At 35.7% G+C, this 16,135-nt stretch overlaps 2 protein-coding genes and 1 long non-coding RNA gene across 4 annotated transcripts in view; 1 reads left to right on the forward strand and 2 right to left on the reverse strand.

The window, feature by feature from the left end:
- Positions 1–1,446: 1,446 nt before the first annotated feature.
- On the reverse strand, positions 1,447–5,174 carry LOC311293991. Its single transcript, XR_014627998.1, has 3 exons — positions 3,769–5,174; positions 2,928–3,029; positions 1,447–2,277 (listed from the first exon to the last, which is right to left on the reverse strand). It is a non-coding gene; the product is annotated as an uncharacterized lncRNA (long non-coding RNA).
- Positions 5,175–10,538: 5,364 nt separating this feature from the next.
- Positions 10,539–16,135, forward strand: part of ddr2l (discoidin domain receptor family, member 2, like) — a 39,012-nt gene continuing 33,415 nt past the window's right edge. The window contains exons 1-2 of one of the 2 annotated variants that reach the window (XM_084413461.1): positions 10,599–10,731; positions 11,400–11,456. The gene's annotated coding sequence lies outside the window, so the exon portion shown is untranslated. Of the gene's footprint in view, positions 10,732–11,399; positions 11,457–16,135 lie in introns of both variants that reach the window. The other variant, XM_084413460.1, reaches the window with a different exon arrangement.
- LOC311293773 (E3 SUMO-protein ligase ZBED1-like) lies at positions 12,071–16,061 on the reverse strand (the record flags this gene model as incomplete). Its single annotated transcript, XM_084414259.1, has 4 exons — positions 12,071–12,086; positions 13,779–13,990; positions 14,091–14,710; positions 15,422–16,061. 4 exons carry the CDS (start codon positions 16,059–16,061, stop codon positions 12,071–12,073), a joined length of 1,488 nt encoding a protein of 495 aa, XP_084270385.1.

Raw genomic sequence — 16,135 nt, forward strand, 5'->3', positions numbered from 1 at the left:
AGGCCTACATATAATGAATAACTTATAAATTACTACATATAATTAATGACCATGATTCTTTTACTTGGGACATAAAAAAATGTAGAGCTGGTTAATGATATCTGGGACAACAATGCAACAAAAGTTGCACATACTTGCATGTATGCCAGTTTGCAGTGAAATAAAAGGAAGTTATGTGAATAACAAGAGGCTACAGTGGGCTATCTTGCTATAAATACTTAAAGCTTAATTGAAGATGATCCATGTTGATCATTCTAGCACATCTACAACTGCTTTTTGAATGAAAGCATATATCACTGATGTCAGGCATATAAGCAGCAATCAGGGGGTGAAAAGGAAATGTTGGCACTGTTTTTTTGTTGTTTTACTGAATGGTGCATTATCCTTGTGTAATAGTAATAGTGTGTGTAGATCTGTGTAGATTGTATGGCCCAGCAATGGCCCCCAGAAGAGCAAACAAATGCACATTTCAAATGGCTGTAACTCAAAGTCCAGTTAGTGTATCAAAGAGAAAATCAGCAGGACGACTGCTTATGCTATGTATAATAAATAATGTTGGCCACAGTTTTCATCTATATATGGAAAGCTGGCATAAAGGTTATTTTTAAAGTGCTCACAGTAAAATGTCAAATTTTAGCCTGTCCCTCATATATGTCATAAAGGTTTGCACAATGAAGATATCCAGTTGTCCATTACATATATTATTTATTTAACATTTATTGTTTTATTACTAAACGTTTCATACTACATTACCCACATATCTCTGTCATTCTATCAATGGAACAGGAAACACTGTCCTGTAGTTCATTGAAATGTGCAGACATGCTTAGGGTTAGGGTTAGGATCTCGGTAAAGGAGTAATTTCTCACATTATAGAGACACTTTATAGTTAGCTTAATGTATAACTAATGTAATAATAACACCAAACCATACTTTGTAACATGAAGCGCCAGTTTATATGGGTTAAACGATTGTCCAATCACAGCGAGTTCTGCGATAAAGTCTCAGCCAATAAAAACCCAGCTGAACAAATGCATCACATGCCCATTTATGGCAAATGATGACAGATCTCTTCTGGTTCCGGCTGCAGGGATAGATAAATATTTAATATTTAGGCTGTTAAACATGTATTATTTCTAATTAAATTATAAAGCTCATATTTAAAAACAAATTCTCCTTTGTGTGGTTACCGTCCAAAAACGAGTTCACATGATCAATGACACAAATTTGCTCATTTGATTAGACTGATGCATAAAAACATTTGAAAGAGAAACTTTTTTCTAAGCAATGTCCTACAGCAGGGGTAGTTTTGCTGTATTTTAATTAAAGATAATTACATGTAGGCCTACTAAAGTGCTTCTAACATTTACAGTGTATGTATAGTCAAAGATATATCAATTATATTCAAATAAATGTAACAAAAGCTCAATGAATGGACACAATTTTGAAAGCTTATTCCAATATTTAATGTCAAACTGTTTAAAGACAAATGTAGCGCCAAAACTACTGCACAACAGTATAAAAATCAGTTAATTAAAAATATCTAGATACAGGGGCAATCTATTATAGTGACACATACATTAACGTTCAAAAAAAATTGCTATGATGAAGTTATATATTTACAAACCAAAGGATGAGATTCAACTTTGTTATGTGAAAATACATTTGTTTCGTCGCTTTAAAGAACAAATAGGCAAAAACATAAGCACAACATTTTACATTCTCAACTTTCATTCTATATCCTTGTGATTATTGGTCACTTTTATTGTAACTATGCAATAAATATGTCCTTTAGCAAAACACCTGATGAACACTGACACTTTTTTATAAAGGCATTAGGCAGAAATCAAGTACAGTTTATGAAGCTGAAAAGAGAAAACAAAATGCTTTAACAATATGGAAAAAGATAAATCACTATATTCAGTATTGGTTCTGCATATATCAAAGAGATCCTGAGGAGGAGTGGGACTCCACATGAAGACTTTCAGAAACTGAGACAGAGCAAAGGGTGCACCTCGCTGGACACATCCTACACATGCCCAAACAACAACACCCAAACACAGTGATGAAGTGGACACCACCAGGAGGATGCAGGAGACAGGGAAGACACAGAGACAGATGTTTCATGAAGACCTGAAGAATGTCAGTGTCCCATGGGAAGATGTGGAGAACTTGGCCACGGATCGAATACGTTGGAGGACACTTGTTGAACAATGTGCCCAGCACAGGACTTGATGATGACGTTGTGAGTTTATCCATAACCGTGGGATATGTTTTCTGTAAAGAGTGTTGCATAATTAAATGTTAAAAGCATTTTTATGTTATAAGTTCACTGATATGTGGGCATTTCTATGAATAAAAGTATGTCTTTAATAGCAAGCAATAATCATACGAAAATGATTTACATGCAAACGGGACAGTTATCAGCAGTGTAACTGTTCTGATTATGACAAAATAATCGAGTATCTGATGAAATGTGACAAGTCAGATAAGCTTTTCCACTCTTGCAAACAGAGGTAGGTTATGAGGTGTGGAGAGACATCATGTATCACTGGAACATAAACAGACGGGGACCAATTTGCAATTAATATAAACTTTCTGACAGTGTGTGGGACATCCGACAACTTTCCAAGAAGTGGCGCAACTGATTTACAAATATCGTGATAAATATGTACAGGAATTGAGGCAGTAGCCAATGACAGCACTAGGAGTAAAAGCTGCAGGATTGTACGAGTATACAAATATACATATTTGTATACTCGTACAATCGAGTATCATACGAATTTGACAACTTGTTAAATCTCGTAAATTATTAAAACTTGCAGACTATGTTTGTACTGATTGGGCTATGGGTTTTGTGAGAGAAGTTTTAAGAAACAACAAATGCTTGATATAATGTTTGATTTAGGGTTAAAACCAAGACATACCATTGTGAATATTTGCCTTTGCAGCTTTCCGTCTCCTCCGTTTACTTCTCCTCAAACAATAATGGGCCGACTGAGTCTGAAAGGTCCTTTTGGTCTTTTCAGCTGTAAAAAGAGAAAAGAAAATATCATTATGTATAATATATAGGATTATTTAAAGGAAAAAGTACTGATTTACCTTACAAATATTGGATGTTACATTATAAAGCATTAAAAGCATGGCAAGTGTTGTGGTTAATATGCATTTACAACAAATATCACTTAAACGATCAATACTGAGGTAAAAGCATGGTAAATTTTGTGATTACTGTCCATTACTACACCAATCACAGTAAAACTAAGGTTACTGAGGTTTAAAGCATGGTAAGTTTTGTGGTTACTGTCCTTTTACCACACCCTATCACAGTAAAACTAGGGTTACTGTGGTAAAAGCATGGTAAGTGTTGTGGTTACTGTGCATTTACAATAAGTATCACATTAAAACTACCAATAGTGTGGTAAAAGCATGGTAAGTTTTGTGATTACTGTCTTTTTACTACACTTATCACAGTAAAACTAATGTTACTGTGGTAAAAGCATGGTAAGTGTTGTTTTTACTGTGCTTCTACTACAAATACAACTTTGGAACTAATTGTACTATTTTTAATCTGATATGAATATCTAGGCCTATAGCACGTCACGTGACAGGCAGTGTTTAATCATATATTTTGAATTAGAAAGCAATGAAACGCAAAGTCTCCGTGGAAATGGCAGATATATTTGGCAGATTAATATCGACAAACAGAAAAGACATTATATCACACATTATTAGGACAGCGTATTTAGGTATTTATTTACTACTTACCAACAGCTGACACACGTGAACTGATGCCAAATATCGCGATGTGTTCGGAACGAGACTTCTTCAGCGCGATTTCCTACTGATAAAATATAATTTTAAAAAATATCAATAAACAGCAAAGCAATCCAGCTTCCCTGGCAATAAGACAGAAATAATAACATTAAAAAAAAATACAACTTCAATACAACTAAAATATATTAAACAGCTTCTCTGCTGCAGCCGACAGGCAGAAATAATCGAGCTGTGATCACGAAAGACGAAAAATAACGAAATAAACGTGTCCGTGGCACGAATCAATAGATTAAATTACGTGACCATATCACGAACGTAGGAGTTATCCGTGGTCTCACCACAGACTCAATCCGTGCTCCTATCACAGATTTTAGATCTGACTATATAGCCAAGCAAGCAATAGGTGTAAAACGCCATCAAACTGGATTTTATGATGACAGGACAAGACAAAACTGCAACACAGTCGACATAAAGCTTTCAAGTCTCTAAACAAGTGAGCAACATTACAACATCCAGTGAGTGAGGTCAGGTTGTTGAGGTCCGTGGTGCCATCACGGGACTTAAGTCCCGTTAGGCTAACAAAATCAGACTGAATTTTTATGATGGCAGGACAATGCAATAGCTACAATAACAGAGAGGTTAAAGTCTTTATGGTATTTGGTGTTGGAAAAGAAATAAATACTTAAAATGTTGTGTTTCCAAATGAGAAAGCACGTCCGTTGAGTGAGATCTGTTCTCTGTCATTGAAACGGGTCTCCGTGTGTGGACCACGGAAGATGAGTGTCATTGACTTGCGCGTTGGAGTTATCCGTGGTCTCACCACAGACTCAATCCGTGCTCCTATCACAGATTTTAGTTCTGACTATAGCCAAACGAGCGATAGGTGTAAAACGCCATCAAACTGGATTTTATGATGACAGGACGAGACAAAATGTCAAGTTAATTACATGCCATTGCAACACAGTCGACATAAAGCTTATAAATTCCTAAACAAGCCAGCAACATTACAACGTCCATGAGTGAGGTCAGGTTGTTGAGGTCCGTGGTGCCATCACGGGACTTTGATTAGGCTAACTGAAACAAACCGAAATTTTATGATGACAGGACATTGCAATAGCTAACAGTCAGGTTAACGTCATTATGGCATTTAATGTTGGAAAATAAACAAATACTTCAAATGTTGCGTTTCCAAATGAGAAAGCACGTCCGTTGAGTGAGATCTGTACTCCGTCATTGAAACGGGTATCCGTGTGTGGACCACGGAAGGTCAGTGTCATTGACTTGCATTGGAGTAATATCCGTGGCAGCATCACGGAATTTGGGGCGATTCCGTGATGGCTCCACGGATTTTGAGTTAAGGGCCCGTGGACATTTCACGGAATCCTGTGAGACCAGGTTGTTTGAAGTCCTGGAGTTTCTTTTCCCTTGTTCCTGTATGTTCATAGAAGTTAAGTTTGTAAATAAATTACCTAAACCGCAGTTCCTGTGTCCTCGTCCTTGGCTCCCTACGCAAACCTGACAGATATTTTTTTTTTTTTTTTTTTTGCATGTCCATAAAATTCCATTTCATTCATTTTGAATAAATGAATACACAATACACATTTTTGTAAACAAAAAACAATTAAAAACTGTTTCATTAACTACTTTATTGAACATGAACTAAGAATGAACAATACTCCTACAGCATTTATTAATCTTAGTTAATGTTAATTTCAACATTTACTAATACATTATTAAAATCAAATGTTGTATTTGTTAATATTAGTAAATGCACTGAGAACTAACATGAACAATGAGCAACTCTATTTGTATTAACTAAAATTAACAAAGATTGCTCATTGTTAGTTCGTGTTAGTTAATGCATTAACTAATGTTAACAAATGATACCTTTATGTGTTAGCGAAAAAACAAACAAAATCATATTTTGTTCAATAATTTCTTTATTATTCATTAAGTCGTGAATTGTTTTGGGTTTTATAATTGTTATACTGTTTAGCTATTAATATGCTATTTCATACCTCATACATTGTGACAACCTGCCCCACAAATGTGTTGTTTTCCAGGAAAACTATAACGATAAAGTACTTAAAAATAAAATAGAAAATACCAGATACACATTGTAATCACTTTCAGAATGACTTTTTCAGTTGATGAATGGTAAAAACAATGAGAGCCAATCAGAATCCGGACAAAACTGTAGCACGAGATTTAATAAACAGAACGATATGTTTAGTGTGGACGCTAATATAGTTATTATACATTCTTGGTGTGAACGAGTCTTAAGGATATGTCAATACAAACATTATCTTTCCAAATGCAAATGGAAATTCACGAATCATTTTCAAATTGTGAATCAGTTTAAATATTACAGACAAGTGAACAATCCCTGCTCAACTCACAATGTGTTTTCCCTCGAAGATTAACATTATTTCCGCTGTTTATCACATGCTCTGCCCAAGTGTTCATTTCCTCTTCTCTCTCCTCCACGCGCGTGCCAGCGGAAGAGAGGAAATGATGTTACATCACTTGACGTGTTGTTTAATAGAGGCCTTTCCCAAAATACTTCATCACTTTCACATGGAGTGGTCATCTAGTTGAGCCGCTCATGACTTTGAGGATGAAGAGGTCAGTAGTAGGCCCTGTGCCAGAATGACAAAGCACTTCCTGACAGTTGTGATGTTTTATATTAATAAGTGTGTGTGATAGATTTTGCCGGTCAGGCTGTGAAAACATTACAACTCATGAATGTCTGGACATGTATATTCAATCCACAACCCCAACCCCCCCTGTCTATTTTTTTCCCTATAATGACTAATTGACTGTAGCCTATATTAAACATAAAGTCACCTTTGTTTATAGCTACATAGTGAATACTGGTAAAGTGGGACAATTTGTAAAGTGGGACACATATGCTTCATAATTTCTATAGTTACATGTATTTACTTCCATTTCTAAAAATCAACACTGAGCTCATCATAAGCAAGTACTGTATGTGATAAAAAAATAAGTTCTGTGGCTATGACATCACTTTTGGGGGTGTGAGGGACACCATACTCAACAACCTTGCAGTGAACCGTGATGTAAGTAAAATAACATGACATGACATCATACAATGAGGTGAATCATGTTAAGGTTATAAAAATAAAAATAAAGTCATGGATCGTTTGTAATTGTTATATAGCCTACTTTGTTATAGGATGTCATGATGAATCAGATTTTTTAAAAATAACATTTATATTAATCTTCCTGTTTTTTATGTGATTTTGCACAATAGCAAATTGTTAAACTGGGACATGGTATTACTGGCAAACTGGGACAGCCATTCAAGTCATTCTAATGGGGAATTGAGTTCCCTTTTTATATATCCATCATAAATTTAGTTAGCTTGCTAGATATTTCAACAAAGATTGACTTAAATGAACACTCCAGCGTTTTTTGAAATAGGGCTTATTCACCGTCTTTCCTACATTTAGATAGGTGGGCAAACGCATTTTTGTCTCAGTGCATGCATTGTTTTAGTTTGGCAGCGCCGCCGATAGCTTAGCTTAGCATAATGAATGGAATCCTTTGTTGCCAGCTAGCATGTCGTGAGTAAAAGTGATTAAAAAAAATTACTTCTTGTGGCCTGCGTATTCACAACGAGCAAAATAGCGATGCAGATTAAGACTAGGTGATTTCCTAGGCAGATATTGACTAGGGACTGGGGGGAAGCACAGGCGAAGCACTGCTACTTGGGCGCAGATATATCACACTCACCACCAGTTCGTGTTGACTCTCATCCTCACGTCCTCAGGCTGCTGAGCGATCGCAACCTCCTCCTCCTGTCGTTCTATTTCCAAACCACGCAGCTTCTCTTCTGAAAACTCTGGTTCATAGAGGTATGGTTCTGGATCTTGACTGTCTGAGAAGTCACCCTCCTCGTCTCTCACAAAATCCGCCATGTTTATCGCCATTCACTATGTCTGCTGTAGGAAAAATAGCCGGCTACTATTCACGCTGGTATGTTGACGGAAGTTGGGGGATTTCAGGTGTTGCGTGATATCTCTGCGCCCAAGTAGCAGTGCTTCGCCTGTGCTTCCCCCTAATATAGTCCCATGTCAATATCTGCCTAGGAAATCGCCTAGTCTTAATCTGCATCGCTATTTTGCTCGTTGTGAATACGCAGGCCACAAGAAGTAATTCGGGTTTTTTTTATTATTTTTTTTATCACTTTTACTCATGACATGCTAGCTGGCAACAAAGGATTCCATTCATTATGCTAAGCTAAGCTATCGGCGGCGCTGCCAAAATAAAACAATACATGCACTGAGACAAAAATGTGTTTTCCCAACTATCTAAATGTAGGAAAGACGGTGAATAAGCCCTATTTCAAAAAACGGTGGAGTGTTCCTTTAAACTGCTTATACTGAGACGTGTGGCGAGGAGAAGGACCTCATTGAAGACGGGGAGCCATTCACTTGCACTGGCTGTATTGACGTTTTGACTGACCAACCGTACAGAAAACAGAAATGAAATTTAGCCTGTGTGAAATTAATTAGCCTATAAGAGATGCTCATGAAGGTTCCTCTTTTTAAATGTAAATTTATATGAAATAAATTAAACCCAATACAAAATATTTTGGGCAGGGGGGGAGGGAGGGTGGGAAGTGGGTGAATCTGCTGTATCAAGACTGCATAACAGGTTGAAAAGCAGTTTTAATAATGAAACTTGTTGACATTGGAGTCTCCTTCCTGGCACTTCCCAAGACGTATTGTGTGCTTTCATCATATTTCGCCAGATTGCCAGTAAGCCATGCTGTATCACTCCTCACTAAATAAAAAAAACAATAAAAAATGGAGACTTCTGTCCAGTGCCAAAACAGCTGAGGCCCCACCACTGTCAGAGAGACCGAAAAACGAGTCTGTGCTGCCCCCTGATGGACCAAATGAGCAACTACAGTAACTGCCTGAAATAATACATTTTTAAGTTGCCTTTTGCAGACATAAATAAATTAAATGAATAAATAATCAAATAAAATAACATATAATACTCACATTTAATACTCAGAGTAACATCTATTTATTAAACATTTTCATCAATTTCTTCAGAAGTTTCTTCTAACTTGTCTCCGTCTCACCCCATAAAGCACATCTTGTCTAGCTTTTCTCTCACCAACTCATCTTCTGTATCTACTTGTCAGTTAGATCCAGCATCTTCCTTACTTATCAAAGGCTGCCTATCTGTAATCTCTTCTATTGCTCGTGTCTGTCCCTCTATTATTAAAAACTGCTGCTGTCATATTTCGAAGAAATCAAGACTAGTTTCTTCTGCTATATGAATAAAAACCTATATATATCTTTTGTTTCTAAACTGCTCGGAAAAATTGTTGCCTCTCAGCTACAATCTCATCTTTGTGTTAACAATATTCTTGATCCCTATCAATCTGGTTTTCGATTAGGCCATAGCACTGAAACTGCACTGGTAAAAATGACCTATGACCTGCCGATTCTGGCTTATTATTGTTCTCATCATGTTTGATTTAACAGCAGCTTTTGACACTGTATCCCATCACATACTTGTCTCTCGTCTTTCAGCTTATAGGCATCATGGTTAGTGCTCTTTCTTGGTTTACATCATATCTCACTGAGACAATTCTTCATTGCTGTCCATAACTTCAAATCTTCCACTTGTTCTCTCTCTCCAGGTGTCCCTCAAGGCTCCGTTCTTGGACCTCTTCTTTTCGATATTTATTTGTTAATCCTTGGTCATATAATCCATTGTCATGTTTTTACTATCATTGTTATGCTAATGACCAGCAAATTTACATATCTGCTTGCTCCGTTTCTGATCTTCCTCTTGACCTATGCAAAACCCGGGTGTTACATTTGATTCTTCATTTACATTTCTATCTCATATAAACTCTATTTCCAAGACTGCCTTTTACCACCATCCAAATATTGCCCAACGACTGCACTCAGCCCCAAAGATACTGAAACTACTTCATGCTTTGATAACCTCACATCTCGACTACTAACTCGCTTCTTATTGGACTGCCCGCTAAAACAATTGCTAGACTTATTGCTAAACTTATTATTTAAGTATTATTTATATACTAATATAGTTTATATTATATACTATATTATATGAAATCGTAGTTTTTCAGTTATTGTTATATTTTTTGTTTTTATTATTTTTTTGTGCTTTTGTCTGTTTTTATATTACTATTTAAGTTCACTTTATTAGGCTACTTAATAGTTTATATATATAAAAAAATTATATTCTTATTTTTATTTTTATTTTATTTATTTTTTATTTAGCTGCCAAGGCAACATTATCATTTACTTTAAGTTTTTCCATCCGATATTTATATTTTATTTCAGCTTTATTTCAGTTGACAAAAATGTTTCGATACTTTTAGTAAACGATACATAACGATAATAACCCTGATTTGGATTTAGGATTATATTACAGCCCTTGTGAAAACTTGCCTGTGTGAAACCCAGACTCTCCCATATATCTTTTTTTACAGCATATTTTAGTAATAATATAACATAACATAACATAATATAATATAATATAATATAATATAATATAATATAACATAACATAACATAATATAATATAATATAATATAATATAATATAATATAATATAACATAACATAATATAATATAATATAATATAATATAATATAATATAATATAATATAATATAATGTTTCTATTCCAAATGTATTCCTTCAGTTGTTCAGTGTTACATTCATTGCTCTCCTTCTTCAAGTGGCCGGAAGAGGGATGTGATGTAAAAATCACATTGAACCGTTTTTTTTCTTCCCCTGTGCAGCAGCAGATCTTCGATGCATTGTAACAGTGTTGAAGAACATAAACTCTTGAACACAATGCCTCGACATCTGTAATGGCGTGCTGACTTTCGGATGTGATTTCGGCGAAACGATTGTCAGGATCCCGAAAACAGGTAATTTGTCAGTTTAAAGCGAAAGATTGAAAAGTTTCTGAAGACAAACTGAAGTTGTTGATTTTTTTTGGACTCTTTTGTTGCGATTGAGAAACACTCTTGCGTTCAGACAGATCAGATGAACTCGAGGTGATTCATAGATGCTTGAAACGTTGTTTTGCCAACTTTGGACGCTTTTTTTTTTTAGACATCTTTCATTTACAGTCGATTGTGTACAAAGTTTTGAATTGACAATATCATCCACATGGTTCTTTTTTATGTTTGATGATTATAACCGTGGAATGTTTTGTGGCTGTTTTTTCACTTTATTGTCTTGATGAGTTTGTTTCTGTAAGTTGATGCTTTGTGTTTTAATTTGTCTCCTTGACAATCAGCTTTATAAACCAGGCCGCAGTGCGCATGTCTAACTTTTACCTATAAAAACTGATAATAACTGATCGCCGTTACCATGACTACCTCTGAAAAGTTCTGTTAGATGTTTTACCTTATGGATTCTGCACGAGGGGTGTCCGATTAGTGAATGAATCGTTTTTCCGAGTCGGTTCACAAACAAACCGGTCTGAACGATTCGTTAACGAATTAGACTCAATCAATAAGTTAAATGAAGTGCAACAGTGCCTGTTGTTCCTGACAAAAATGTTTTTTTTTGTTTTTTTTTATTCCCATAGGGATTTGTGAAAAAGGCTTTGCCAAAGTGTTATACGCCATGAACCAAGCAAATTGAGGTGAACCACAACACTACTAACTTTGATTTGAAGCAAAAAAGTTTTTGAAAATCGGACAAAAAGACAAAAGGTACAACATGAAGCCTACCTTTTGTCTTTTTGTCCGATTTTCAAGTACAAGACTGTACAGACTGTGACAAACTACAATCCCATGAAGCATTGCAAACAGCATATTGTATATTTTTGTATATGTATGTATGTGTGTATGTATATATATATATATATATATATATATATATATATATATGTATATGTATATATTTATATAATATATAATATATATGTATATATGTATATACGTATATGTAGCCTAGCCTATATGTATGTGTGTATATATATCATAGATTGTAAAAAAAAATATATATATATATATATAATCTTTTTTTTTTTTTTTTTTTTTTCACATACATACAAGTCATTCGCAGTGCTTCATGGGAGTGGGCGGAGCTAAAGAGTTATTTACAGCATCATGGGTAATGTTGTTTTTCACCAGGAATTCCAACATTAAACACGATTATTTTAAAAATACTGACGGCTTCAGCAGAAGCAAATACCATGGATTAACAACCTTGTATCTCACAGTAGGTCTGTCTTTAAAGCTTAATAAGTTATCGTTAAACATCAATTTCCCTATGGAGAAAATGAATGGAGTTTTTACCAGAACCTGACTGTTGCACTCTATTATAACTTGTTCACTCTGTGAACCGAGAGTCGATTCTTTCCATCATGTCCAATTCCTATCTGAATGTGCTATTTTACTGATGGGGTGAAAAGGCAGTTTCTTTAACAGACTAAAACTATTTTAGACCTGCATGTTAAATCAAAACATGCAAAAATGTTTTAGTCGAGAAATGAATCACGTCATGCTGTAAAAGAATTGAGTATTTATTTATTCATTCAGTATCACATCGGGCCACATTTTTATTGAGTCATCTGTTATTTTCATTTTCGTTTTCAAAGTTGTAATTTTATACTCTTTAAAAGCAATGTTTTCATGTTACATTTTCAAAGATTGATGTTTAATGAAATATATAAATGTGTTACTGTTTAAATTGTGCAGAAAAACCTAAACAGACTATTTAGTGGCAGGTTCTAGTTGTGACAACTTATTCCTTGAAATGTACCCTGCTATTGAATTGATTTTAAAGGAACACTCCACCGTTTTTTCATATTAAACTATGTTATTCCCTTAACTAAGACGAGTTGATACATACCTCTCTCGTCTCAGTGCGTGCACTCAGTCGCTCTGGCGTGCGGCGACACTTTGATAGCACTTAGCTTAGCCCAGTTCATTCATTAGGGACCAAACAGAGATGAAGCTAGAAGCGACCAAACACCTCCACGTTTTCCCTATTTAAATACAGTTACACGACCAAGTATGGTGACACAAAATAAAACGTGGCGCTTTTCCCAAGTGCTATTCTGCCATACATTATAGTTATCCTTTTTACCCGCTTAGAAAAGCGCCACGTTTTATTTTGTGTCACCATACTTGGTCGTGTAACTACTCGTGTAACTGTATCGGTCTTAGTACACGATGTGACTACAGAAGAGTCAAGTTTTAAATAGGAAAAATATCGAAACTCTTTGGTCATTTTTTTGAGAGAGATGCTAATGGTCTTGTCCGATTCAATGATCTATGCTAAGCTATGCTAAAAGTGGTACCGCCAGACTCAGAGATCGGCTGAATTAGGGCTGTGCAATATGGACAAAATAATCATATTGCGATTTTTTGAACGAATATTGCGATTGCGATTTTATTTGCGATTTTGGCAACTGTTTTTGCTTTTTCAAACAAGCTACAGCCATACATTCTAAATGTATTCAGTGCACAAGAAGTGCATAACAAAACATTTCACAATGAAATAACATAGTATTAAGTTTAATAAACAAAACTGTAGTAAAATTGTCTTTAAAACAGACAACATAAAATAAATCAAGATTAACTAACCTCAAACTCTAGTTACAGTAATAACATACTGTACACAGTAGTACTAACTGCTTTATAAAACTGTAATAAATTGTCTTAAACAGACAACATGAACAAAATAAAGATTAACTAGCCTCAATTCCAGTTATAACAATAATTAAAAACTAACGTAAATAAAAAAAACAAAAAAAAACAGATTGCTCTCTTAAAGGTTTTTTGCAAGAAAAACCAGCATGTCCACCATTTCTGGTTTTAAGCATGACCGGTGACATGTCACCACATTTCCCCCAGTACTAAACACTCTCTCCGAAGGTGAGCTGGTGGCAGGAATACAAAGATACTTTTGTGCAACCCTGCTCATTCTTGGAAAATTTATCTGATGGAGTCTCCACCATTTCAGAGGATCTTCCTCACTGTCAATGGATGGAGAAAGCAGGTAGCTGTTTAACTCAGCGGCTATGGCTTCTTCAAGTCGCAGAGCTGCTGGCATGGCTGATGTCGTTTTGAAGAAGCTTCCTAAGGACTTCCGTGCTTTTTTGCCTTGTGGAGGTAGATCGATGTCAGGATTCTCTCTGCATGTGTTACTCACAGATTCAGATGTGTCCTTCGACATACAGAACAGAAAGAAAAGATTAAAAAGCCATATGAAATAGTGTTTATCTAAGGAGATGACAGTTTCATCCAGTTTACATAAATTAACTCACCTTGTGTGAACTCATTTCCATGTCAGACATGACCCTGGCCTTAATGTTTGGAAGTTTATCCTCATCAGTGTAGCTGGTTTTGAATCTTGGATCCAAAAATGTTGCTGTATCCAGAAGCTCTTGGGTAGTTTCATCCTCATAATGTTTGTTGAGGTAGTTCAGAATTTTTGACTTTATAGTCTTTGTCAAGTCAGTATCTTCATCCTCCACTGCAAGTATCTTGGTGTTCAGCAGGTGAAGAACCGGTTTCACATACGACACACTGATGTAGTTTTCACTGGAAAGGGCATCCGTGAAATCCTGAAGTGGACCTAATGCCTTACTTACAGATTCTAGAACATCTGTGTCTTGCCATTGGGGCACTAGGTGTCTTGTTTTACGGTCAGCTGACAGGACCTGGGACAGTGCCCTCTGTTGCTCCAAAACCCTGTCTATCATTTGTTGCATTGAGCCCCATCTTGTTGGGCATGATGTAATGAGGGCATGTTGGGGAAGCTGGAGTTCTTCCTGGGCTTCGGCTAACATCTTCTTTTTTTTCCAACTGTGGGAAAAATGTCCCACTAGCTTTTTACACAAACCGTTGGCTCGGGAAATGCGAGGTTCATCTTTGATTGCATTTTCTAAAAAATAAAATATTGCAAAACATAATGAAAATGTGTATTTCATTCATTTAAATATAAAACTATTGAGTAACACTTTACAAAAAGGTGCTATTTGTTAACAACTAGTTAATACATTAGCTAAAATGAACTGACAATGAGCAATACTAATAATGTTAGTTCATGTTAATTTTAGCATTTATTAATACATTATAATCAAACGTTGTCATTGTTAACATTAGTTAATGCACCATGAACTAACATGAATAGCTGTAGTGACATGAACTAACATTAACAAGAATGAATAAATGCTGAAAAAGAAAATTGTTTATTGTTAGCTAAAATATTAGTATTTGTGGCGACATATATGCAAATTCATTCTCCGCCAGTAGGAGGCTGACATGAACTAACGTTAACAGAGAGCGGTTTCCTTGGTAACGCTATATACAAAGCATTGCAACGCTCGGCTGCTTTATCGGGCATGTAAGTTATGGAAAAATAAAAATAAAATGACATCCAAAAATTTCTGATGACAATCGGTTTCCTTCAGACTTATGGTACCAACTATGGTACAAGTTGAAAATACTATTACAAAACATTATAATACGTTTTCACATTAAACATCTTTGCGCAATTTGTTTCTTAATAAAAAAGTAACTGTTATGCCCTACAAAGTGTCCTAATGTAAATTATACATTACTTAATGTGAAGTATAATAAAAATCTAACTTACCAATTGCCAAATGCAGTCTGTGTCCGAAGCACTGCAATCGTGTCCAGTTGTTCAAAGTGACAGCCTTCACTATATTAGTTCCATTGTCTGTGGTGATAGACACTTGTTGCTCTTCACAAAGTCCCCATGATGCTAAAGCTTCTTTTAAACCTTCAGATATATTTTCTCCAGTGTGATCTTCTGGGAAGAATGCTGTTTGCAAACATCGACTTTTCATTTCAAAGTTGTCATTCATATAGTGGACCGTTAAACTCATGTATGGCTCCATCGTTCTGCTGGACCACAAATCTGTGGTCGTGGCGAAGTATTTCACCTGCTTGAGCTCGTGTTCAACGCCCGCCTTACATTTCTCATACATTTCGGGAATAGCAAATCGTGTGAAATGAGTGCGAGATGGCAGCTGGTATCTTTTGTCAAGTGTTTGAATTAGTCTTCGGAAGCCGTCTTTACTCACGATGTGCGCAGGCATCATATCTTTGCATATATGATAGGTGATTGCGTCTGTAATTTCTTTGTGCCGTTTTGATCCCTTCTCATAAGGCACGGCGCTTGCAAATGCTTGAGCAATGGATACTTGTTCAGGCTGTTCGGGCTGGCTATGATGTGTGCTTTTGTTTGTTTCGATGGACTTTGTCGACATGCATTGATCATGCAGTTTTTTATGACGCTGTTTTAAGTGTTGGAACAGATTTGTAGTATTGCTCCGTTTCGTTG

The sequence above is a fragment of the Rutilus rutilus genome (genome assembly GCF_951802725.1).
Source record: "Rutilus rutilus genome assembly, chromosome: 7".
Lineage (NCBI taxonomy): Eukaryota > Metazoa > Chordata > Actinopteri > Cypriniformes > Leuciscidae > Rutilus > Rutilus rutilus.